The sequence below is a fragment of the Manacus vitellinus genome, unplaced genomic scaffold (genome assembly GCF_001715985.3).
Source record: "Manacus vitellinus isolate BGI_N305 unplaced genomic scaffold, ASM171598v3 scaffold_32_pilon, whole genome shotgun sequence".
NCBI classification, from domain to species: domain Eukaryota; kingdom Metazoa; phylum Chordata; class Aves; order Passeriformes; family Pipridae; genus Manacus; species Manacus vitellinus.
The window spans coordinates 4,007,815-4,031,728 of NW_021940460.1; the positions used below are offsets into that span (position 1 = coordinate 4,007,815).

A 23,914-nucleotide genomic window follows, 5' to 3' on the forward strand; every position below is an offset into this window, starting at 1 on the left:
TTCTCCCCTGGCCCCTGTCCCTGTCCTGGAGGTGGTGCTGGGCTGGGTTCAGTGCTGGTGGGTTTGGAAGAGCAGCGGGAGGGCAGGACGAACAGTTGGCCCAGAGCCCTGTCTGCCACGGGAAGCCTTGTGACCCAAACCAGAAATTTTTGGGGCTGGTTTTATTGCCAGCCATTGACGGCGTCCAGGTGCCAGCGAGGAAAATGGTTGGATCATTTTACCCTAAAGCATGGCCTGGAAAGCAGCAAGGGTGTTTCTGGCCCTTAAACCTCTGCTATCCGTCCTCATGTGTTGCTCACCCACCCCAGGCTGTTGCCATCCCCTGCGCTTCCTCTGGCCCAAATTTGCTTGTTTTTGGGGCCGTGGATCCCCCAGCCAGGAGGATTTGGGGCTTTTGCAAGGTGCAGGGCAGGGCTGGAGCAGGGATGAGTGCCAGGGAGTTACGGGAACAGCAAAGTGCTGGTGTTTGCCGTGGGAGGGGGGTTGTACCTCATTCCTTTTATCTTCCTGATGCCTTTTGAAGCAGCCCCAGTGAGAGGCTGTCACTGGTGTAACCAAACCTCACCTGGCACACAGGAAAAAGCAGCTGTGAGGCAGTAGGCAAATAAGGTGCTGGGGCTGGAGTTGCCTCCCCCACCCACGGCACACCCAGAGCCACCACTTCCTTCGCTCCAGAGGGGAAGGCACAGGAGGAAAATCACCCCTGGCTTTGGGACCAGCACCTTGGGGGTGCTGGAGGACATGGGAAGGGCTGGATCCTCTGGGAGCGGGTTGTGGTGCAAAGCAAAGCTTGGCTGTGGTCACCCAGCACAGGGATGGGGATGGATGCCCCATCCACTGAGAAGGGGGCAGGGTTAGATGGGATATTGGGAAGAAATTCTTCCCTGTGAATGTGGTGAGGCCCTGGCACAGGTGACAAGCTGTGGCTGCCCCATCCCTGGAACTATTCAAGGCCAGCTTAGATGGGGCTTGGAGCAATCTGGGCTAGTGGAAGGTGTCCCTGCCCATGGCAGGGTGTTGGAACAGGATGATCTTTGAGATCCCTTCTGACCCAAACCATTCTGTGATTCTTTGCCCCCAGTGCTGTGCCTGCACTCAAAAGGTGCTTTTTAATGCAGGGTTAATTCCTATTTTCCTCGGGTTGCAGGGGCTCCCATGGCACACACTCACCCACTGCAGCTGTGCCTGCCCAGGGATGAGATTTCCATGTGTGGGTGGTTGGGGTCAGTCACCCCCCTGCTGTGGGGGTGCCCCGGGGCTGTCCCTTACCCTGCTGGGATCCAGATGGCTGCCTGGCTGCTGGGGTTTAACGTATGGGGCTTTTTGGTAAAAGGCTGATTCAGCTTTGAGGGGGTGTGTTTGCTCCCCATCTTGGTGCAATAACACGTGGCAGCTTTGGCTCCAGCAGGCAGAGGGGTGCCAGGGCAGGCAGGGGTTGAGGGAGATTTGGGCAGAAGCTGAAGCAGGCACAGCACATCCCTTTTGAGCTGCACCCTGAAGGTCCTGCTCTTCCCAAGTGGAGCCACCTCCTGCCCCAGTGTGTGGCTGGAGCCCAGGTGAGGCAGGAGGTGCAGGACAGGCCCCGGGGGTGCAGCGGCGTTCGGGAAGCTCAGGCGTGGAGCTGTACATAAACCATGTGGGTTAATTTAAGTCATGCACAGCCAGGCACTTAGATAACTGCGTTTTGTCCTCCGGGAACATCAGGGAGCATGAGCACCATTTGGCTTTGAGTGTTTGTCATCCTAGATAACACTAAAACACCCTGGGTTAATTCGCTGGTGTTTGCACTCGTGCAGCTCCAGTGCCACCGTGCAGGGTGAGGAGCAGCCTCACACCTCCAGCCCTGGGTGGGATTTACACCGAGCATGTGCTGGGCTGAGTGTGTGTGCTGAAACACCCCGGCAAAGCCTGTCCTGGTGGTGCAATCCAGCAGTTTTGTGGAGCGCTGGTGGTGTGTGGTGCTGGCTGTCACCAGGGATGAGGCAGAGCAGACGTCCCTCCAGGATGGGATCCTTCCCGTGCAGCCGGCCCTGGGAAAGGCAGCCAGTTAAAATAACAGTTTATCCTGCCTGGTGTCTTTCAGGATGGTGGAAAGATCCCAGAGCAGCCCTGCCTGGGTTCCTGCTTTATATCATGGAGCGGGGGCTGCTCTCCCAGCTGGGGTTGTTTTAGGGTTTTTCTTACTCTTTTCACTGCTTTCTTCCTGCCTGTCAGCAAAGTCTGGGAATCGGATGCGTCCCTTATTTTGCACATCCATTTCCCTTTCCTTGCATATGGGAAAAGAAATTAAAGGCAGGAGGAAAAATAAAATGAGTTCACAATGTAGAAATATAGCTTCAAGGGAGTTACTTGGAGCAGAAAACTTGGCCTGGGTGTGATGCTCATCATTATCCTCCCACTGGGCACCATGCCGGTACCCTTCCCACATCACTTGGGGCAGGAGTGTTTCCCGTTAGGGAAATCTGATTTTATCCCGAGGAAGCTCCTGAAATGGTGGGGGAAAATGGTATTTCAATGTTCACTCTGCAAGATGTTTGCTGTTCTGGGTCACACCAGGGTTTGCATTGCTGTGCACTGGCTCTGGAGAGCGTCACCTCGTGCCTCCGTTTCCCCCGTAGCAGAGGGGGATGCGATAACCCGGCGTGCGATGGAGGAACACTGTCTGCTGTAGGGCTGTGCTGCTCCAGGGATTTTTTGATCCTGTTACAGCAGGAGAAACTCAAACATTTCCTTCAAGCGCCCCCAATGCCACCCTGTCCCAGTCTGAGTGTTTGCTTTGGCCGGGGAAGCGGGGCCGGGTCTCCCTGGGGGCACGAAGGCTGTCACAGTGCCCGGGGGCTCTCGCGCCACCTCGCTCGTGGGTGGCACCCGTGTTTATTTACCTTTTCATCACCTGATTACCGTGCCCTGCCATGTTGCAGGCGCCAGCCCGTGGGCTGCCAGCCCTGTTTGAGTTGGCAGGAGCTGGAGATTAACCTCCTGCTAAAATAGCCCGACGCCAGCCCCACGTCTGCCCGGGGTGGCCGGGCTGGTTGCGTGCCCTCAGAGCATCTTGTATTGATCTCTTGCAGCCCAGCATGGGCCAATGGCACCATGTGGTGGCACAGCGAGGAGAGATGTTGTGACGTGACAAGCTCAGAGCAAGCTGTGAGTGTTCAGCAGTCCCTGGAGCTGTTTTGTGCCCCTGCAAGGCAAAGCCCTGTGGGGTGGTGGAGCTGGGGCTGCCTCAATAACCTGGAGGGAACCATGCTCTTCTGCTGGTGGGAATGGGCCTGTGACATCCAGGCACCTATTGCCCTCTTGGGGTATTTCCACTTTCTTGGCTCTGCCCTCCAGAGCTGTGATGCAGAAGAGCAGGAGCAGAGGAATTGCAGATTTTGGGATACTCTGAGCAACCACCATCACTTCCTACCCTTGGTGGTGTCACTGCATTTGTGTTGCAGTATCAGGGAGCCCAGGGCAGGATCTCCCTGCTGAGCCCTGAGCCACTGGCCAAAGAAAGGGGCTATTCAGGTGCCAGCCAGGACTTTCCATTTCGACCTGTTTGCACTCACCACGTTGTCCGAAGGGAATTGCAGATTTGGAATTTTGCTGGTTCCCTGCCTGCGGCTTGCAGTGGGTTTCCCGGACGGATGGGACATGGCACCAGCTCTGCTGCCCTGCCTGGTGCCACGGGGCTGACTCACACTGGACTTGTGTTTTGATGAGTGGCAAACCCTCTTATTTCTAGTGAGACTTTGGAAGTGAGAGGCGTCAGCCCCAAACCTTCCTGTTTTCTGGCGGGTTTTGATCGACTCAAACCCCCAAATTTGGGTTTATTGTGACTTTCTGCCTTATTTCTTTCGGTATTTGTTGCAAAATGGGCACTGAGGTGCTACGTGGTGGTGGAAGGAGTCGCTGATGGAAGAGAACTGCCTGATTCTCACAGTACACAGAACTGGGGTTTTTTGGGAGGTGCCCACAGCAGCGTTGCTGCATTCGGGGTGACAGCGGTGGTGTCGCTGTCCCCGGCGGTGTCTCGGCTGGCTGCCCCAGCACACGTGTTTCCTGAGTTCACAGAAACCTGTTTTCATGCTTTAATCAAGATCTCATGCAAAGTCCCAGCTCTGCAAGGGACACTGCTGCCGCTCGTCATGCAAACAGTGTGTGGGGGAAGCACTGGGAGGACCCCACCGTGTTTTGGGCGGCTGCTCGGGGTGGACATTCACCCTTCGGGCACCTCGGTGGGCCAAGAGCTGTGGGAGCCCCAGCCGCCTCCCCCGGGGCACCCACCTACCCCCAGCCCTCTCACCTCACACCGTGGCACCCTCAAAAGTGGAGCCTGGATGGAAATAGCAGCAGCAGATCTCTTCTGCTTTTAATTTCGGTGGCTCTCTGGGCTGGGGAGAGGAAACCGGGGGTGGAGAGGAGCTGGCTGGGAGAGGGACAAGAGCCACCCTCCTCTGACACCCTCTCTGGAGCGATTTGAAACGCTGAAGCTGCTCCAAGATTATATATATAATCTTTGCTATAAGAATAATTATAGACATTACGTCCCAGCCTGTTTTTTAGGATAGCAGGGAATCAGGGTAGCCTTATCTAGGAGGACGTGGGTTTAAAACAACTCCTAGTGAGTGTGTCTGTGAGCACTGAGGAGCTGGTGCAGTTTGAAGTGTAAACACGTCCAGGCTTCTTGTTTTCACTGGTTTGTTCAGTGAAGGTGGGTTTGGTTTGGTTTTTTTTTTCATTTCTCTGAATGAAAATAGGTGATGGAAAACAGCCGAGCAGGTTTCACTTCCTGCTCTTGCTCAGGGCTCCCCACTGGAGGTGCTTGGAGACAGCCCCATGTTTCACCCCATGATGGGACACCTTGAACTTCATGTGGTCCCTTTATTCCCTCCCAGAAACAAAAATAGTTGGAGAAACTTCTTGTTCTATCATGGAATTATACAATCATTGAGGTCAGACCTCCAAGATCACTGAGTCCAACCATTAAACCAAGCACTGCCACCTGCCTGTTGCCACCCCGTGGGGTGCAGAACTAGGCTGAGGGATTTGGGGCTGTTCAGCCTGGAGAAGAGAAGGCTTCAAGGAGTGCCTAAAGGGCTCCAAGAGAGCTGGAAAGGGGCTTTAGACAAGGGCCTGGAGTGACAGGACAAGTGAGAATGGCTTCCCACTGCCAGAGAGCAGGGTTAGGTGGGATACTAAGGAAGAAGTTCTTCCCTGGGAGGGTGGGGAGGCCCTGGCACAGGTTGCCCAGAGAAGCTGGGGCTGCCCCATCCCTGAAAGTGTCCAGGTTGGATGGGGCTTGGAGTAACCTGGGCTAGTGGAAGGTGACCCTGGCCATTGCAGAGGGGTTGGAGTGAGATGATCTTTAAGGTCCCTCCAACCCAAACCATTCCCTGATTCTAGTGGGTGCAAATGGACACAAGCACCCATCAGCTACCAAAACCAGGGGGGTCACTCCTGAGCCCTCCCTGCAAGCAGAACCTTACAGTGAGATGATCTTTAAGGTCCCTCCAACCCAAACCATTCCCTGATTCTAGTGGGTGCAAATGGACACAAGCACCCATCAGCTGCCAAAACCAGGGGGGTCACTCCTGAGCCCTCCCTGCAAGCAGAACCTTGCAGTGCTGCCCAGGTGAGGATGCAGGAGTGATTCCCTTGTGGATAGCAGGGTTTGTGCTTTGCCCAGTGGCTGTGGGACCCCACGGTGCACGTGGTGTGTGAAGGTCATGGTCCCTCATGGGGATGTGGGAATCTTGAGGAGACCAGTGGGTGTTTGGGAGCCCTTGGGGTTTTTTCAGGTTGTGCAGGTGACTGGACTCGGGTTTGCCTGGGAGCAGAGTGAATGGAGGCTCTGCACCCACCAAGGTGGATTCAGGAGGATGGCTTGGAGCAGCTGAGCATCAGCTTTGGAGTTCTTTCCTAGAGCACTGCAGGCTGTAAAGTGCAGCTGATTAAGAGGAAATGTGGTCTGAAAGTTATGGTCCCCAGCGGGGCTGTACTGGGTTTCTGGCAGGGCATTTTATGGGATGGTTGGACTTCTGTGTCCTGGATTTGGAGAGGGCAGCTGCTGAGGAGTATTTTTTTAGGCAGGCTGAGTGCAGGAATAAATGCTGCTGGAGCCACTTGCAGCAGGGAAATGATGTTTCCAGGGCTGCTTACTTGGTGTTGGACTGAGAACAAGCTGCCTTGATGTGGGAATATGTGCAAAACAAGTTGCATTTTGGGGTACTGAGTGGAATGCTGGGCATAGGGGGAGAGATTACTCGTCAAAGCCCAAACCATTAATTAATCTTTTATTTTTGTCATTTTTTGCTATGTTGCACTCCTTGTGCTGTTGATGAAAACCCACAGAGCTCCCTGCAGAAGAAGGTAAGTCATGGGCTGGAGGTGAGAGGACGTGCCTTGAGTGTGGGTGGAGGGTGCTGGGGACAAGGAAGGGGGAATCTTTGGGGTCTTTTAGTCCTGGCTTTAATCCCAGAGCAAGCTGGGCTGACAGCAGAGCTTTTCTGTGGTGGCAAGGCTACCTCTGTGAGTAGAAATGCAGGAGGATTTGGTTTCCGTAGTTAAAAACAGACACAGTAAAACCAGGGCAATGCCAGAAATGGAAGCCTTTAATATTAGAGGGAACCCCCCCACTGCAGGGCTGGATGTCCTCACCAGTGCCCATGGCCAAGGGGCACTGGAGCAGGCCTGAGGCAAGCAGGGAGTGGGTCCTGTGGGTCTTAGATCCTCAGTGGTCTCAATTATCTGTCTTCTGGGGTTTCTTTCGAGCACTGACTGTGCTTGGCTTCGTGTTTTCCCACCAGGAAAGTCCCTCTGGGAGTTGGTGCTGGAGCAGTTTGAAGATCTCCTCGTCCGCATCCTTTTGATGGCAGCTTTTCTGTCCTTTGTAAGTACCCTGGGCTTGAGGTGGGCAACTTCCAGGGCACTTGCAGTCCCAGGTGGCATCCAAACAGCAAAGGAACTGGGAGAATGTGCCTGTGGGATGAAGGAGATGCAGCAGCAGTGCAGTGGTTTCTTGGGCATAATGACAATATCACTAAGTTTGCTTAAAGAGGGGACTGGAGGATTTTTCTCTAATGCTGATCCATCCAAAAGTGGTATAAAACAACTCCCCAGGCTTCTTTCTGTTCACCCAAGGCTGTTCCAGGCTGATGATTTGAGCCTGATTCGCAGTGCCCCAGTACTGAGCTGTCAGCTCAGTTTTGCCCACAATCTACTTCGGGAGCAGCTCTGCGTGAGGAGACATTTCCCACTGAGCTGCTGGAGAGTGACTGATTTTCTGAGCGCAGTCAGGCTGTTTGGCAGTGGGATGGCAAAGCTGAGACTCCTGTTCCCTCCTTTCAGATATGACTCACGGGTACATAAGGGGGGAGGCTGGCCCCTTGTGGGGTTTAAAACATTCCCAAAGCAACATGCAGTGAGGTGAATGCAGATAAAAGCAGGAGTGAAGCCCTGTGCCAGAGGTCCTTGTGCTGGTGCCCCTGCAGAGCAGAGAGGTGTTGCTGTGTTGACACAGCACAGGTCCACGAGCAGTTAAATGGAGTGGAAATATTTATGTGTGTGCTTCATCCGTGTTATGGTATGAGGTCTTTGTGGGATGGAGAGGGGGCTCAGGGTGGTAGAATCCAGGAGGTCAGTCCCTGCTCTGCAGAGCTGCTCTTGCTGCATCCATTACTCAGGTGGCATCACTTGCCTTCTGCCCGGGAGGGGCTGCACTGCTGCCTGGTCTCCCCACTCGTCTGCTCATGGCCTTGGTGTCCTCGTGGGTGCACTACACAAAAATGGATGCTTTCCTGGTGCAAGCACTCCTCCAGGCATTGCATGGCTGTTTGCTCCAGCCCTGCTTGTTTGATGCCTTAGGTTATCCCAACAGAGGAGTGGAGGCCCCTGAGTTAAGCACCAGCACTGGGATATGGCAATTCCACACTTTACCCAAGCCGTGTGGGTCTGGCCACCTCCAGCAAACAACACGTGTTGGCTCTTGTTTCCATTCTTAAAATATTGGTCCTGTTTGAACCCTGCTGTGCTCCTTCTCTTGCCACCAGATCCTGGCCTGGTTTGAGGAAGGAGAGGAGACCACGACGGCGTTTGTGGAGCCCATTGTCATCATTATGATCCTGATTGCCAACGCCGTGGTGGGCGTGTGGCAGGTAAGGCTCAGCCCCCTGGCAGCCCCAGCTCTCTGCTCCACAGGGCTGAGGTGCTTCATTCAGAGGCCTGGTTGCTTCCTGCCATTGGATACTCATCTCCCAAAGGCTCAGTTTTTCATGTTGGCCATGCTGCCCCTGCACAGGTGCTCAGTTGTTGGCTGCCTCTTGTCTTGTTCTTTCAGTCTTTCTTTGGCAACTTTTGCAGTTTGAAGCCTGTATTGCACTTACCCGGGCAAACACTGCTTGTGTCCTGGCCAGGGCCAAATGCATTTGCCAAGGAAAGCTTTTTGCCCCCTCCACCAGAAAGCCATGGTGGCTGCTGCCCCTCACCTTGCTGTGTCCCTCCTGGGGGATGAGCAAATGCCTCAGCCAGGGATGCTTCTCTCTTGTATTGTATTCACTTTAAAGCCATTTATTTATCTGCAGCTTGATCTGAGGTGGGGTTGCTGGATGGGAAAAATACAATTGGGTGGGATATGCTGCTTCTCAAACCAGGAATGAGAAAATCAAGCCCAAAGGGCCATGCACTGTCCAGGATCTGGTGTGATTTAAGCCAGCGGGGAGCATTTCGCAGCAGCTGAAGAAGACACGGCCCTTGCCCCATCCACGGTGCAAGTGGATTCCAAACCTGGGGCTGGGGTTTGGGTTCTCCTGTCTTTGCACTGGGTGGGGAAGGAGCCTTCTGGCATCAGCAACTCCACCACCACCAGCTCTGCTCCTCTCTGCTTGCAGGAGAGGAACGCCGAGAGTGCCATCGAGGCCTTGAAGGAGTACGAGCCCGAGATGGGGAAGGTGATCCGGGCTGACCGCAGTGGGGTGCAGCGGATCCGCGCCCGGGACATTGTCCCCGGGGACATCGTGGAGGTGGCAGGTAGGGTGCCATCACCTCAGGGCACAGGGGCGGATGGGGAGGTGGTACTGGCTGGGCAGGCCCCAAAACTGAGGCTTATCAGTCTGTCAAGGCTTTGCCCTGAACATGGGGCAGTGGAGAGCAGCAGAAAAGGGATAATAAAAAATGAGCGTACATTTCTGACGCAGGTTTTGTGTCTCGGGAGGGTTTCCCCGTTTTCTGGAAGAACTGGAAGAACTTTTAATTTTCCTCTCTCTGGAAGCGGCTCTTCCACACACGTCCCCGGCCGAGGCGTGGGTGAAGGGCTGGAGCTGGGTGCTCTGCCGTTCAGTGCTGTGTGGGAAGGCTTCCTTGGGAACTGGGGCTGCTTATCCAGGGAGGGCGAGAAGCAGAGAGGAACAGCTGTAGGGGCCTTTTGCCTTCCTGGTTGGATTTTACGCCCCAGCCCTTCTGTTGGGGTTGTTCATTCAGCAGAGGGTTTCTGGGGATCTGCCGCCTGCCCCACCGGAGCTGAGGAGGATGCATTCCAATTATCCCATTTTGTTTGTTCCTTAAACGATGCCGTAAACCCCCAGAGCCACAAAACTAATCCTCTCCTTTCCTCCTCGTGGCCCTGCTGGTGGAAACATGCTGCAATCCCTCCTGCACCCAGCCAGCTCACTGTTATTTATGTCTTCCAGTTGGGATTCAGCTGGAAGATGAACACAAAAATAATGCAGGGAGGATCAAGCGGAGGAGAGCCGGCCAGGTCCTCAGCTGGGCAAGCTGGCGGTGCTCCCAAACCAGCTCCAGCAATGCACTCCAGCTGCTGACCTGGCCTTCAATTAAATTAATGAATTATTAATTAAATTCTGCCATCTTTCCCCAGATCAAGTGCACACAGCCTGCCCATCAGCAGCCCAACACTACTTTTTAATGGCACAATCAGCATCGCGGCCGGGAGGGAAAGAGCTGAGCTCTCTGGAGGGGTTTGCAAATTATTAGCAAATTAATTAGCAAATTGCGGGTTGAGGAGCTTATGGCAAGTGGGGAGGATGCTGTCAGGTGCCTGATAGGAAAGCACACCTGGAGCAAAAGCTTTGAACATGCAGTGGGCATCCAGGTGACACCCTGGGGACAGTGTGACAGCGCAGCAGGAGGGACTGGCTGCTGTTTGTTTGCATGTGCAAATGAAATAAATTTGGCAGCAGGGAGCAGGAAACCTGCTGTGTTAAGGCGGGGAGGGGAGGGTGTTTGGAAGTTGGCAGGCTGCTTAAACCCAGCTGGGTTTTGCCCTTTGGTAACAAGGCCGTGGAGGTGAGTCCTAGCACAGGCAGCTTTTGCCTTTCCCAAAAAGTGCAGGCAGGGCATCACTGTGGGAGCTCCATTGGTTGCTGCACCCCCTGCCTGCTCCTGCAGTGCTTGGGCAATGCCAGTGTCTGTGGCCACCTGTTTTCCTCTCTTTCCCTCATTTTTTGGCGTGGGGGACACTTGCAGTGCTCAGGGGATCAGCCTGTGGGCAGTAGCTGGTAATGGCAGTGCCAGGTCCATACCAGGACATCTGCCTACCTCCTGGGATGCTATGTCTTTCTTCCCTGGAGCAGGTGCCACCCCCATGGCTCTGCTGTCCCTGGATGTTGCAGAGTCTTCCTCTGCAGGTTTAGCTCATGTTTGCAAACCCTCCTGCCTTTCCCAGGGAAAAAGCGGAGCTCTTTTCTCCCTTTAACATGATCCAACTCCCTTGAACAGATGCAAAGTCTGAGTCTGTGCATGAAGTGAGTATTTTGGGGGGGCTGTGGGTACCTGTGCTTAGCACCCCCCCAGCTCAGGCCCCCCCCAAATCGGTGTGAGGAGGAGCAGGGCAGGTCTGGCCGGGTGGCAGATGTTGCACGTTGCATTTCGGAGCGCTGGGATCTGCAGCTGGAATAACTGGCTGGGTGGTGGAGCAGTGCCAGTCCCCTCCTGCTGCTCTGGGGGGGGTTTACGAGCCCGAGGAGGAAGCACTCGTTAAAGTCTGGGATTTGGGAGGGTTGTTAGCAGCCAAGCCAGCGGTGTTGTGTAAGTGGTGTGAGGGGCTGCGAGCCAGGGCTCGCTCAGCCTCAGTATTTCCGAAGTGTCGGAGCACTGGTTGTGTCCAGCCGATAACAGAGCAGGAGGAAGAGCCAGGAGGAAGAAACCCAGTGGGAAAAGCAGCTTTAAATTGGTTTTTTAAGGAAGCACTTGTGCCTCAGAGGGTGGTGTTGAGCGGCTGGCAGTGGATGGAGAGGCTTTCCCCTGTGCCCACTGTGCCGTGCCAGGAGACACAGGGATGGCTGTTTGTCTTGGACACAGAAGATCATCCACTGTCAACAGCTTCCAGTCAGCCCAGAGAACTCTGAAACAGGGTTAAAACTGGTATTTTAGGAAGCTTGGGCTGCTCCAGCATGGGGATGTTTTGGGTTTTTTGCAGGGAAGAGGCAAGATGAGAGTGCAGGGGTAGTTTGCAGGGAAGAGGAGAGATGGGGTCGTGGAAGAGCAGGCGACACTGGGCAGCAGCCAGGTTCTGCCTGGGATTGGCTGGGGGAGGCTTATAAATTATAGACAGACAAAAATATGCTTTAATTAAGCTTTAAATGCAGAAAGGAGGTATCCTGGGACAGGACCCTGCTTTGCCAGGGGCTGGACGCCTCGTTGCTGCAGGCTGGGTGCTGCCATGCACCTGCACATGGTGGGTCTCCATTTGGGGTTTGCTATCCCTGCTCCTGGGCTGGCAGGTGCTGCCAGTCCCACCTGATGGGGTTGCTCTGCTCTTGCCCTTGCAGTTGGTGACAAGGTGCCAGCAGACATCCGGGTCATCGAGATCCGTTCCACCACCCTGCGGGTCGACCAGTCCATCCTCACAGGTGTGTGTGGGCACGATGGAGCAGGGGCAACTCCCTTCTGCCATCCTCCTGGAGGCAGCTTTTGGGACTGATAGTGGGATAAGTGCTTGGCTGGGGTGGGAAACGGGTGGGAGAGCAAGATTTAGATGCTGCTGGGACCTCTCCGGGCCCTCAAAGTCACAGCACAGGTGAGATGCGACCAGTGCTTGGGCATCCCTCCTGCAAAACACAAAGCCTGAGGCTTTCCTGTGCCACACGTGGGGTTTGACATCCCCCTGAGGGATGTTTGGATGGTTTGGTGATGAAGTGCTGCTCTAGAATGCTGTGGGGGTTGTGATCCAGGCTTATACAGTGTTGACTGGAGGCTGGAGAGGAAACACGGATGGTCCATCTGTCCCCTCTTGTCTCTGCAGGGGAGTCTGTGTCGGTGATCAAACATGCTGACCCCATCCCTGACCCTCGGGCTGTCAACCAGGACAAGAAGAACATGCTTTTCTCTGTAAGTCACACTCATCCCCACCTCTCCCATGGTTTTCAAGGTGAAGAGGCTGATGGACATGGGAGATGTCTGAGCAGTAAAAGGGAGTGCATGCATGAGAAGGACCTGAATTCATTAAAAGAGCCCCAAATCCATAAAAATAAGAACCTGCTTCATTAGAACTTCATTTGGGCTGTGGCACTTGATACCCTTAACTACTGTAGACAATTAAAACAGGTTTTCTGTCAAGTAGGGTGGATGAGAAAAAGGTTTGTGGTTGAACCTGGAGCTATTGAAAGTTTGGGTTTCCTCCTTGCTCGTGCTCTTCTCAGGCAGAAGTCAAGTCCTCAAGGGGTGAGAGCTCTCAGGAGGGATCTCCTGCTCTTCAGGGTGGGTCTATATAAAACCCCAGGATGTCCCATTTTTTCCCTTAACCAAGATCTCATGTTTTCCTTTCACATCAAGTGACCCATTTCCCTGCTCAGGCTGAGAGGTTTCATTCCCACATATCCACTCCGGCCCTTTCCTTCCCTCCCAGGGCACCAACATCGCAGCTGGGAAGGCCGTGGGGGTCGTCATTGCAACGGGGGTGTACACCGAGATCGGGAAGATCCGAAACCAGATGGTGGAGACCGAGCCCGAGAAGACGCCCTTGCAGCAGAAGCTGGACGAGTTCAGCCAGCAGCTCTCCAAGGTGATCTTCCTGGTGTGCATCGCCGTCTGGGTCATCAACATCAGCCACTTCAGCGACCCCGTCCACGGCGGCTCCTGGTTCCGGGGGGCCATCTACTACTTCAAGATTTCGGTGGCGCTGGCGGTGGCCGCCATCCCCGAGGGCCTCCCGGCCGTCATCACCACCTGCCTGGCGCTGGGCACGCGCCGCATGGCCAAGAAAAACGCCATCGTCCGGAGCCTGCCCTCGGTGGAGACCCTGGGCTGCACCTCCGTCATCTGCTCCGACAAGACCGGCACCCTCACCACCAACCAGATGTCCGTCTGCCGGGTGAGTGCCGGGGGCCTGCGGGGTTTGCAGGGGCAGTGGGGATGCTCTGAAGCCCCTGAGGACTCTGCGCTGCCCCGTCCCCGTCCTGGGGTGGTTGATGGGCTTTGCTGCCCTCACCTGACTCGTGTCACGTTAGGAATGGGAAGGTGAGCAGGGGGAGGGTGGTTTATGGGAAGCCCCGAGGTTCCTCGCTGCATGGCCAGGGTCTGTAAGGATCAGGGCTTCTCTTGGTGTGGTGGTAATTAGAAAACCTGATTTCTGTCAGCACACCGGTGTAGAGGTGCTGTGTTGCAGAGTTATTTCGGTGTTCCTCTCCATGGAGTGTTTCCTCCTGCTGGAATGTGGTGTTGAGACAGACACCTGGAGATGCCAATGCAGTCAGTCTCCTCTTCTTCTCTTGCTCTTTCCTCCCCTGTTTTTAAGCAAACCAGTGAGAAATCCTGGGCCATGCAAAATTACAAAGCCAGGATGCAGGAAAAGCATTTCTGATGGAGGGAGCCCTGGGGTGGTTTGGTGAAGAGAGTGAAAGCTCTGGATCTGCCAGAGAGCTTTGCTCCCATGTGCCTGACTGGGTGGAGAGGTGACTTGTTAGGAAAGCCTGGACCATCTGAGTATTTCTCAGTTTCCCCATTAATCCACAAGTGTCAGGAAATCTTTTTTCACGACCTTGGCGTGCTGGTTTTATTGGAGAAACTTGGAAAATGTGTTGCTGTGGGAAAAAATGGACCTGGCCACCGTCCCTCCTCTCTGACACTCGGGTAGCCTAGTGGGAAGCTGTGACAGTGCTGCAAGCTGGCCATGGGCTTTGGCCACTGGTTTGCTCAGCACAAACTCCAAATGACTGGAAATGTCTGGTATTTCTGCCCTGTAAGTGATTTGGAACGAGACAGGGCTGGAACAAGGCAGTGACCAAGCTGCCCATGGCTTGCACAAGGAAGAGGCTCCCACCAGCCCCATTTTCTGACCCAGTGATTCATGGAAGCAAGGAAAGGGTGACCCTAGTGCTTGGAGTCCCTTTAGCTCTGCAGACTGCAGAAGAAGAGGGAGGAGTGACCATTCCTTCCCAAACCAGAGGGTCTGCTCCTTGAACTCGGGAAGAAGTGCCATCACCCCCCTCAATGTGGCAGAGTTGGGAGAGGCAGGGTTGGTGATGCTGAGACAGGGAGAGGGAGAGAGTGGGGCAGTGGCACACAGGGGTTTTGGCATCAGTCATTATTTGCAGAATGAACTTAGCAACTTTGCAAAAAAGAAAAAAAATCAATTAAAAAATACAATGTACCCTCTACCCCATCTCCCCACAACCCTTTTCTGATATCTGTGTTATTCACTTGGCTGAGTCCTGCCTCCCAGGGAATGATATTGTGATCCAGGCTTGCCTCAGGACACACAGCCAGGGCTGTTAATGTTTAATGGACAGGGATTCCCGTGCTGACGTGGGCAGGACAAGGCTGTGGGTAAATATTTGTGCTGGGCTGCCGTTGGCATGTCCAGGACGCTCTCCTGGGCCAAGCATCTGGCTCAGGGGGTGAAACAGCCACCAAAGCCCATCAATAACCCAGAAACTGTGTTAATTGAATGTGATTTAATGAACTTGCACGTTAATTTGGGTGAGCACAGCCGCTCTGCTGCAGGGTGTGCTGCAGGGTGGTGCCTGCCACTGCTGGCATCGGGTCTGTGGAGCTCTAAAGTGACTCTTGAGAGGCTTCAGGTCTGTTTTCAAACTCTCAGCTGGTTTTTAAGGGCTGTGCTGTACCTCTGGGTCCCTCTCAGTGCTGTCTGAACCAGCTCAACAGGACACACGTGGATCCCTGGTGGTCAGCAGGGGTGAATCTGTGCCCCTCGGTGTCCCCCCACATGAGGTACTTTGTGCAAGGGGCCTTGTCTGGGGTGGCCAAGACTTTGGTGCTTTTGCTCTGGCTTCGAGTCCACTCGAGTTACAGCCCTACAGTAACAAAGCCATAAACCCAGTCAGTAAATCAGATTAAACCTGTGGCTCGTGTCAGTCACTGTACGGTGAACTGAGGGTCTCTGAGACCACCACCTCCCCCAGCCCAGGGTGTGGAGGAACCAGGAACAGCCTTCTCCCAACCTTTAAATAACCACGAAGCTGGCAGGGGGAGAAGCATCTCAGCTCTGCTCTTACATGTTTGGCTGTCTCTGAGATGGCTGCTGGTGTTTTGGGGAACGAGCAGAAAGGGGTTTATTTTCCATAAGGCTTTCAGCGGAGCCTGGACATGCAAACTCCCATCCCTGGCACAGCCACCCAGGAGCTGGGCAGGCACGATTTTCTTTGCCCTCTCCAGGGCACTGTGCCTTGGCTCAGCAGTTTTGTCTGTCTAAACCAGTCATCAATTACTGGGAGACCTGGCTGGTGGTCCCAGGGGCTGTGCCAGTTGCTGGTCGGTGCTACGGCTGGGGCTGCTTCCAGCAAAGGAGGAAAATGCTGCTGATCCATGGGCTGATTGATGGAATAGTGACTGATGATTACAGCCTCTTACAATTCCAGAGAGCAATCCTGCCTTGTGTGCCTCTTGATGAGCAGTTCTTTTAAAGATTGTGCAGAAAAGACAGAGTAGTGGAGCTGTGTCCTTCTCACCTGCCTTCCCCACAGGCCCACAGCTGATGCCACGTGCTGCTCCAGGGGTGGTGCATCCCCAGGTGGCCTTTGCTTCCCACAAATACACACTGGCATCATCCAGTTGTGTGATACAGCGCTGGGGCCAGGCAGGATCCATGGGACAGGAGAGAAGGAGTGATGGCTTTTGGGGCAGGGTGCACTCTTCATGAGAAGTGACATTTTCCTTCCAACCTCTCTGTTGTATTAAAACCTCAGATCACTGGTGTGGGTTTAAAAGGTTCAGGGCAGGGGGAAGCCCTGGGGTGCTGCTGAATGGGTTCCCCCTCTTGAATGCTGCAGCTGTGGCAGTGCAAGAGGTCAGGCAGCCCCTCTGGGAGCATCATTTGTCAGCAGCCCCCCCAGCTGAGCTGCACCCACGCACCTTTCCCACCTCTTTCTGTTGCTCCCAATATTATTTATATTATTTTTGTGATGGAAACATTACCTCTCCTCTTAACTGCTTAAGACACAGCTATTTCCTCTGGGCTGTTTCCACTGCCCACAGAGCTGCCCACTCCTCAGCCTGGAAATCTACTGGAACACCGACAGGCTGAGAGAGCTGGGGCTGTTCAGCCTGGAGAGGGGAAGGGTCTGGGAGACCCTTAGGGATCCTTCAGTGCCTAAAGGGGCTCCAAGAGAGCTGGAGAGGGACTTTGCACAAGGGCCTGGAGGGACAGGACAAGGGAGAATGGTGTTAAGCTGAAGGAAGGGAGATTTAGATTAGATATGAGGAAGAAATTCTCCCCTGTGAGGGTGGGGAGGCCCTGGCACAGGTTGCCCAGAGAAACTGTGGCTGCCCCATCCCTGCAAGTGTCCAAGACCAGGTTGGACGGGGCTTGGAGCAACCTGGGCTAGTGGAAGGTGTCTCTGCCCGTGGCAGGGGAGTGGAACTAGATGATCTTTAGGTCCCTTCCAACCCACAGCATTCCATGATTCTCTGATCACACTGAAACCCTGCAGACACCTTTGCAGTGCCCCGTCCACCCCCACGCTCAACCAGTCACGCAAGCTGGGAGCAGGCAGGAAATTTGATATAACCTCTGGTTGCTGTGGGTTACACGGCACCTTTTTTAAATGGGCATGGAAAAATAAAGGGCTCGGAATGATTTTGTTTTTTTTTTTTATTTTCCCTTTTCCCTTTTCTAATAAGAAAGTCGCTATTGTGAACGTAATAATTGTTTTGTGGCCGTGAGCATTTGGAAACAAACAGCCCCATATCAGGCAAAACCATCGGTGGCTGGGGTGGTGCTTTCAGATATTTTAATGAATGAGTCTGGTTGTTGTTTCTGAGGGCAGGAGTCCACTTTATGAAGAGGTCGGGAGATTTTGGCTCTCTGTAAGGCCGAGGGCATTGGATGTGTCAAAAAGAGCTGAAGGATGCTCAGCCTTCAGAGGTCTCTTTTGGTGTTGTCTCAGACTGAGTGTCCCACCTCACCTGGGGTTCTGGAGTCTCTCATCTCAGGGAGGTTGTCCAAAGGAGACTCTCTTTATCAAGGCCCTTCACACTTCAGTGTTTGCACCCACTGCCAGAGGAGCCCAGTGGGACATCTCTTCTGCAGCCCTTTGGCTCATGATTTTCTTCAAAACCTCCCAAGGATGCTGAGGGGCCTCCAGGATGGGCTCTGAGAAAGGAGCTGAGGGCCATAGCCCAGCAATCAGGGTATCTACAAATATCTGGGAAGCTGTTTTGTGCTTTGGGAAGGTTGGTTTTTAGGCTCAGAATTATTCCCATGGGAGATGTATGCTTTGAACCTGCTCTTTTGATTTGCCCAAACCTGTAAAATATGGGGGTGAGAAAACCCACTGAGATGTCCTGGTGCTAAACATGCCCCGAATGTGCTTCCCTGAACATGACCTTTATCACTTGGCTTGGCCCTAAGCTTGTGCCTTCTGCATGGGGAAGGCTCACACCCACCAGCCAATGCAACTGCACTGATAAGGTGTCCTTTTATTATTAACAATAATTAATAATAACACTAAATTAATCTCTTTGTTGCCAGAGGAAGTGTGGAGGGGAGAGAAGTGGGTGGTACCAGGAGTTGATGCATCTCTGGTGCTGAGCTTTGCCTCCTGATTCCTCCAGCATCTGCTGCTTCCCTCTCCTGGGGAACATCTCAAATAACCAGAGGAAAATAAATAGGGAAAGGAAGAATTATTTTGAGGCAGGGTGTAGGGGGACAGTTGTCCTTGCACCCACTTTCTGGAGCCGCCAAGCAAGTTCACAGAGCTGAGGAGAGCATCATTCCCTGCAGCCACCCTCCCTCCTGCCTGCTCCCTGCAGCCAGGGCAGTGCCTTTGCCAAACCAGATTTATTTGTTCATTGTTACTTTTTGGCTTCAGTGTGGGTCATAAATAATGAAGAGCAGAAACGAGCATTGCTGAACTGTCACCTTGGCTGGGGTCGGGCACTGCTCCTGCTTCCAAGGGAGGCTGCCCTGAAAGGTGGGAGAGGATGAGGGGGAACTGGGAGAGCTTGGGGAGAGGGGAATTTTTATTGTATTTTAAGGTTTGGGGGGGTTGTTGCTCTCATTATAGCAGCAAGAGAGAAACTGGAAGGAGTTTGAAAGGCAAAAATCGCTAAAAATAGAGCATGTAGGACTTTTACAGCTCACTGGGCTGAGCTGTGACCCCAGTAAGGCACAAGACTGGTGGCTGAGAGCTGGCTGGGAAGGGGTGGCAGGGACAGCTGCTGAGATCCTGCCCCACAGAGGCTTTCCAGGGCAGCCAGGGCAGGAGTGGAAACCTGGTCCCAGGTCCTTCTCTGCTCCAAGAAAAACACAGGCAACTCCTTAGGAGCGGGCTCAGCATCACTCCTCTCTGATGGAAAAGAAGAGCTGGAGGAGGCAAACATGAAAAAGGCAGGGGAGAGCTGGAAGGATCTGGGGACAGCCAGGAGTGGTGGGTGACCAGGGAGGGGGCTGAGCCCAGTGCCAGCGGGGCCATCGCTGGCACGGCACCAGCTGGTGGGTTTCCAGGCTGAGCATGTTGGTTATAGCAAAATGTTGCTGCCTAATGCTCTGTCTCCACCTCTCTCCCTTGCAGATGTTCATCATGGAGAAGGTGGAGGGCAACCAGTGCAGCCTGCACGAGTTCAGCATCACCGGCTCCACCTACGCCCCTGAGGGACAGATGTGAGTGAGGGTCCCCTCTGCTTCAGGGGTGGCCCTGGGCTGGCAGCACAGCTGGGGGGAGGTGGGAGGGTCGAGTTCGTGGCCATGGCTGGGGAGAAAGGGGGATTTTCTGTGGTGGTTTGCAGCCCTCCTGAACCCTGTCCATGGGGATACCCACTGGGCACTGGTTTTTGGCCACACTGGGCTTGCAAGAATCAGGTGACTGGTTGCTCTTCACTGTCCGTGGGGGTCAGGGCAGTTGTTTCACTGTCCCTTGTCTCTGGCTCCTGCCTGACACGATGTGGGGGCTCTGCCTGTGCCCTCCCACTGCTCAGCGAAGGGGCTCCCTCGTGCTTGGCTCTCCCTTCATTAACAATCCTGATAAAACAAGCCCACTTGTGGACCAGAGAAGATGGCAAGTGTGGGAACAGTGATGAACGAGGCTCTTCACGGCACATCATGGCTCTCCAAATTTCTGGAGCCTGCACATTTTTGGTGTTGACCAGCAACTCTTGTTCTCACCCCAAACACGGCGCGGGGCCGGCAGCTTGTCCTGAAACCACTGGCAATGTGCAAAGGGACTTGCAAACGGCTGAAAACCCCACCAGGAAGGTGCTCCCTGAGCCCTGTGTCCTGTGCAGGGATGGCTCCCATGGCTGCTGTGCCCAGGGCATGATCCTGCTGATGGCAGAATGTGTTCTGGGGGAGACATGGGCTCTGCAGAGCTGCAGCTCAGGGCAGGGAGTGGAAACCGGGGGCTTTGCCCTGCTGTGTTATCACACACGTGAGGTTTCCTGCCCTTGTATTTGCTTATTCCCTCTCCTTTGAGAGGAGGTGATGCTCCCCAGTGTGGGGGAAGTCTGGGAAGGAGGAAGATGAGAAGCTCAGCTGGTGGTGGGAGCATTCTCCACGCCCCTTTGCTCTGTGATTCCAGACACATTCTTCACCAGGGTCCCTTCTGCCCATCTGTGGAGCAAATATAATTCATCCCAGCCTCAGACTTAATTTCATGAATATTTATAGAGCCAATTTGATCCTTGGCTGGGAATCTCCATTAAAAAGTGAGCGAGGTCATAAACTGGTGTCAATCAGTGCATTTCAATTAAAATTAAGGAGGATTGAGGGGCTGAACTTGTATCTGCCAACCTCTGAATTTCAGTGTCCCCTCTCCTCTGGGGACTGCCTGCAGGGACACTGTGTTGGTCTGCAGCAATACATGTTGCTTTTGAGTTTTGCTTCAGCCCTGTGCCTGTCTTGTGTATTGAGAGGGGTGTGAGGGCTCACTGAGGTGTAGTGGAGGGTCCCACCAAGAGCTGGTGGCACTGAAATGCTTGTTTGGCCTCGACCTGGCCTTGGCAGGGGGCTGTTGCATGCTGGACCTTGGGTTTGCTGACATCCCTCACAGCACCCAGACAGCAGCACCTTTGCTGATGTTTTTCCCAGCAGGATCCCCCAGGCAGGAGGCAGTGGCTTTCCCTTCCCACTCACAGCCCAGTGCGGCTTCTTGTCCCTCAGCAAACAGATTTTTCAGATTTTCTTGGCTGCTCCCTGTTTTCCGCTCCTGAGCTGTAACAAGGGCTCCAAAATGTTCTTTCCATTGGGAACCAGCAGTGGAATAAACTGATCCTAGTAAATGCCTGACAAATTATTTTTCCAGCAAGCAGATGACCGGCTGGGTTTATACAGCTCTAACCTGCAGTTACCTCTCCTGGAACCGGGATAATTTTTTATTTCCTTTGAAAGCCACTGCTGCCATTCCTGCCACCAGGCAAGGAGCAGTATCTGGCTTGCCTGGAGTGTTCGGGGCTGCTCCTTTCCAGGATGTTTGTGCTCCTTTCCATAGCAAAGAGCTGCTATTTAGGAAACAAAGGCCACAGTTCACCGCTGGCTTGGAAGCAGCCACAACAGTGCAGTCGTTAAAGTTGTCTGCTGCTCTTAAATGCTCCCTTGGGTTCCCTAAGGAGTGCAAAGCAGCACTGCAGGGAGGAGAAGGGCTTGCTGCTGGTTCCACAGCTTCTCTGGATCCCCAGCAAATGGAAACCCCTGAGGAGCAGCCATTAATATGAATTTCTTTCCCCCTTTTCTGGCCCATCACCTTCATCATCAGCCTGTTGGCAGCCCCTGTTTGCAGGTCCAGTACTCCTTTGAACTCCTCTGCAGCCCCCTTTATTCTGGGCCACTTCCAGAGTTTATTTGCCTCCTGGGATGTTTTATTTGCAATTTAGCCCTGTCCTGTTGCATAAAGCACACAGTGTGAACCCAAGAGTTCATTGCCAACCCTGGGGCTTTAACGGGGCTCTTTCTCCCACTTGTACTGGAGTGATATATAGGATACACATCCCCCTACAAGGAGTATAGGATAAGCTAAGTGTTATTAGAAGGTTATTTGAGCTGATGTGAGGCTGTGGGGGGTGTTTTCTGCCCACAGCCTGAAGGATGAGCAGCCAGTGCAGTGTGGGCAGTACGACGGGCTGGTGGAGCTGGCCACCATCTGTGCCCTCTGCAACGACTCCTCGCTGGACTACAATGAGGTACAGGGGCTCCAGGGCAGGGGGGATGCTCTTCCCTGTGCTTTGGGACAGAGCCAGCAGAGGTTTGTCCCTTGGGATTCCCTTCCCTGGCTTCAGCTCATCTCAAGGTGGTGCTCTGGTGCAGTGGGTGACAGCATGCTCGGTTGGAGCAACAGGTGGAAGACAGGCTCTAAAACTTAAGCTCCTTTTTTTCCCCCCTGTCCTCTAGTCCAAAAAAGTCTATGAGAAGGTGGGGGAAGCCACTGAAACAGCCTTGACGTGCCTGGTGGAGAAGATGAACGTGTTCAACACGGACCTCAGCAAACTCTCCAAGGTGGAGAGAGCCAACGCCTGCAATTCGGTGAGTGGGGGAGGCCCCTGCGAGCTCTGGCACGGGGGGTTAGGAGGGAGAGGAGGGCTTTGGGATGGCTGTTGTTGGAGGAATAACCATTTTCAGTGACCTAAGGGATGGATCTGGCACAAGGATGCAATTTCCTGGCTCGCAGGGTGAGAGCTGGTTTTGGAACAGAGGGTGCCATGGCCTGGGGAGGTGGGTGCTGGGGCTGTGGGGGCTGACCTGGGTCCACATGGAGCTGGGAGACACTCCCTCGGTGACAGCCAGAATTCCAGCTACAGATGGGGAAGTTAGGAGTTATCTTTAGGTGCCCAGTTTGCCTGAGCAGCTGCCCTCCAGCATGAACCAAACCCCATTCCCCAAAGCCATGCCTGTCCGAGTGGCGCTTGGAAACGTCTATTTTTAATGTGAAAATATCCCGTGCTGGCAGTTCCCCTACTCAGCTCTCCAGTGTTTCCCTGTCCTCCTGGTGAAAATACACTTTATTTCGGATCTGCATTTACTCAGCTTTGATATCATGCTGTTATATCTTATAATGTCTCAAAGCTGCTCGAAGCTGCTCTCTGTTCTGGCATTTCTTCCCCAGATAGGTCTGAGCAGGTCATAATAAATCCCTTTTTGTGCTGTCCCATCCCCTCCTGGCTCCTGGGGCTGCCTTTCTCCTCACATCAGTCGTGCTGTGCTGGCTCAGCAGGGCTGTCAGCCGAGGTGGAGAGCACCAGTGTCCCTGTCATGTCCCTGTCATGTCCCTGTCATGTCCCTGTCATGTCCCTGTCATGTCCCTGTCGTGTCCTGGCTCAGCCCAGCGCTGTCCCCACAGGTGATCAAGCAGCTGATGAGGAAGGAGTGCACCCTCGAGTTCTCCCGTGACCGCAAGTCCATGTCTGTGTACTGCACACCCACCAGCCCTGGCAACAACTCCACTGGCAGCAAGATGTTTGTCAAGGTAGGGGAGAAGGTCCTCAGCACCCCACAGTGTCCTCTTGGCACATCCCAGCAGGATTTGGCCCTCACTGCAATGGGCAGGGATGCTTTGCCGTTCCTTCCCCCCCTTTTACCTGTCTGGGGGTCCAGGATCCAACAGGTAGGCTGGTAGGGTCAGGGAGGAGGTGAGTCTTTGCCATCTTGATAGGCAAAAAAGGAGGTAAAATTATTTAGATGGTGGAGAAGGTGCTGAGTGTGCTGGTGCTGGGGCAGGGGAGAGCTGCCCCTGTGCAGAATTTGGGCACTTGCCTTTATTAAAGGCCTGGACCCTCCGGATACCAGTAATGTCCAAAGGTTACAGCTTTCCACTGTAACCAGAAATAAAATAGTGTTTCAAAGGGCATTTTCTTCCCAAGAGAAGAGATGTGGCAGGAATTTCCCCCCGCTGACTCTGAGAAGATTTGTATATTATTGTTCCCAGTGGGAGATGATCTGGGTGGGTGAAGTCTGTCCTCCAGGTCAGGCTGGGACCCTCCAAAGCCACCAGATCTGTAGCCTTGGGCGAGCTTTTTAAGAGGTACAATAGAAAGATTGCAAGTTTTACATTAAAAAGCAACGTCAGGGTAATTTGTAAGGTCAGAAGGGCTGGGGTGAGATGCTGGGATGCTGAAGGACATGTTTTCCTGAGTCACAAAAGCATTACAAGCATCTGCTGAACATCCCACGCTTTTTTTCCATCAGGCATTTACAGCCCTCATCCCCTCCAGGTCTGCGAGGGATCTGTGGGGTGGGAGTATCTCGGACAGACCTGTGGGTTTTATGGGAGCCAGCTGGATCCCCTGCAGAGCAGATCCTGCTCTTGGTGACCCGCTGTGGGCGTGATCCCGGTGCTCTCGGTCGGAGGCTGCCATCTAGTGCACTGAGCCTGCTGGAATTTTGGGGACACTTCCTCCTCCTTTGCCCGAACTTGGTGCCTTCCCTCCCTGTGGCACTCCCTGCGGTGCTGGCAGGAGAAGCTCATCCTCCAGGTTACTTCCAGCCCCTAAACCCTCCGTCCTCCCCAGGGCGCCCCGGAAAGCGTGATCG

At 53.9% G+C, this 23,914-nt stretch overlaps 1 protein-coding gene across 1 annotated transcript in view; it reads left to right on the forward strand.

The window, feature by feature from the left end:
- The first annotated feature begins 6,340 nt into the window (after positions 1–6,340).
- The window catches only part of ATP2A3 (ATPase sarcoplasmic/endoplasmic reticulum Ca2+ transporting 3), a 30,027-nt gene continuing 12,453 nt past the window's right edge, over positions 6,341–23,914 (forward strand). The window contains exons 1-12 of the mRNA XM_029961253.1: positions 6,341–6,357; positions 6,795–6,877; positions 8,037–8,141; positions 8,874–9,012; positions 11,772–11,852; positions 12,245–12,330; positions 12,848–13,312; positions 18,972–19,060; positions 21,468–21,570; positions 21,779–21,910; positions 22,725–22,850; positions 23,893–23,907. Coding sequence (XP_029817113.1) covers positions 6,857–6,877; positions 8,037–8,141; positions 8,874–9,012; positions 11,772–11,852; positions 12,245–12,330; positions 12,848–13,312; positions 18,972–19,060; positions 21,468–21,570; positions 21,779–21,910; positions 22,725–22,850; positions 23,893–23,907 — 1,362 coding nt within the window. The 5' untranslated portion in view covers positions 6,341–6,357; positions 6,795–6,856. The remainder of the gene's footprint in view (positions 6,358–6,794; positions 6,878–8,036; positions 8,142–8,873; positions 9,013–11,771; positions 11,853–12,244; positions 12,331–12,847; positions 13,313–18,971; positions 19,061–21,467; positions 21,571–21,778; positions 21,911–22,724; positions 22,851–23,892; positions 23,908–23,914) is intronic.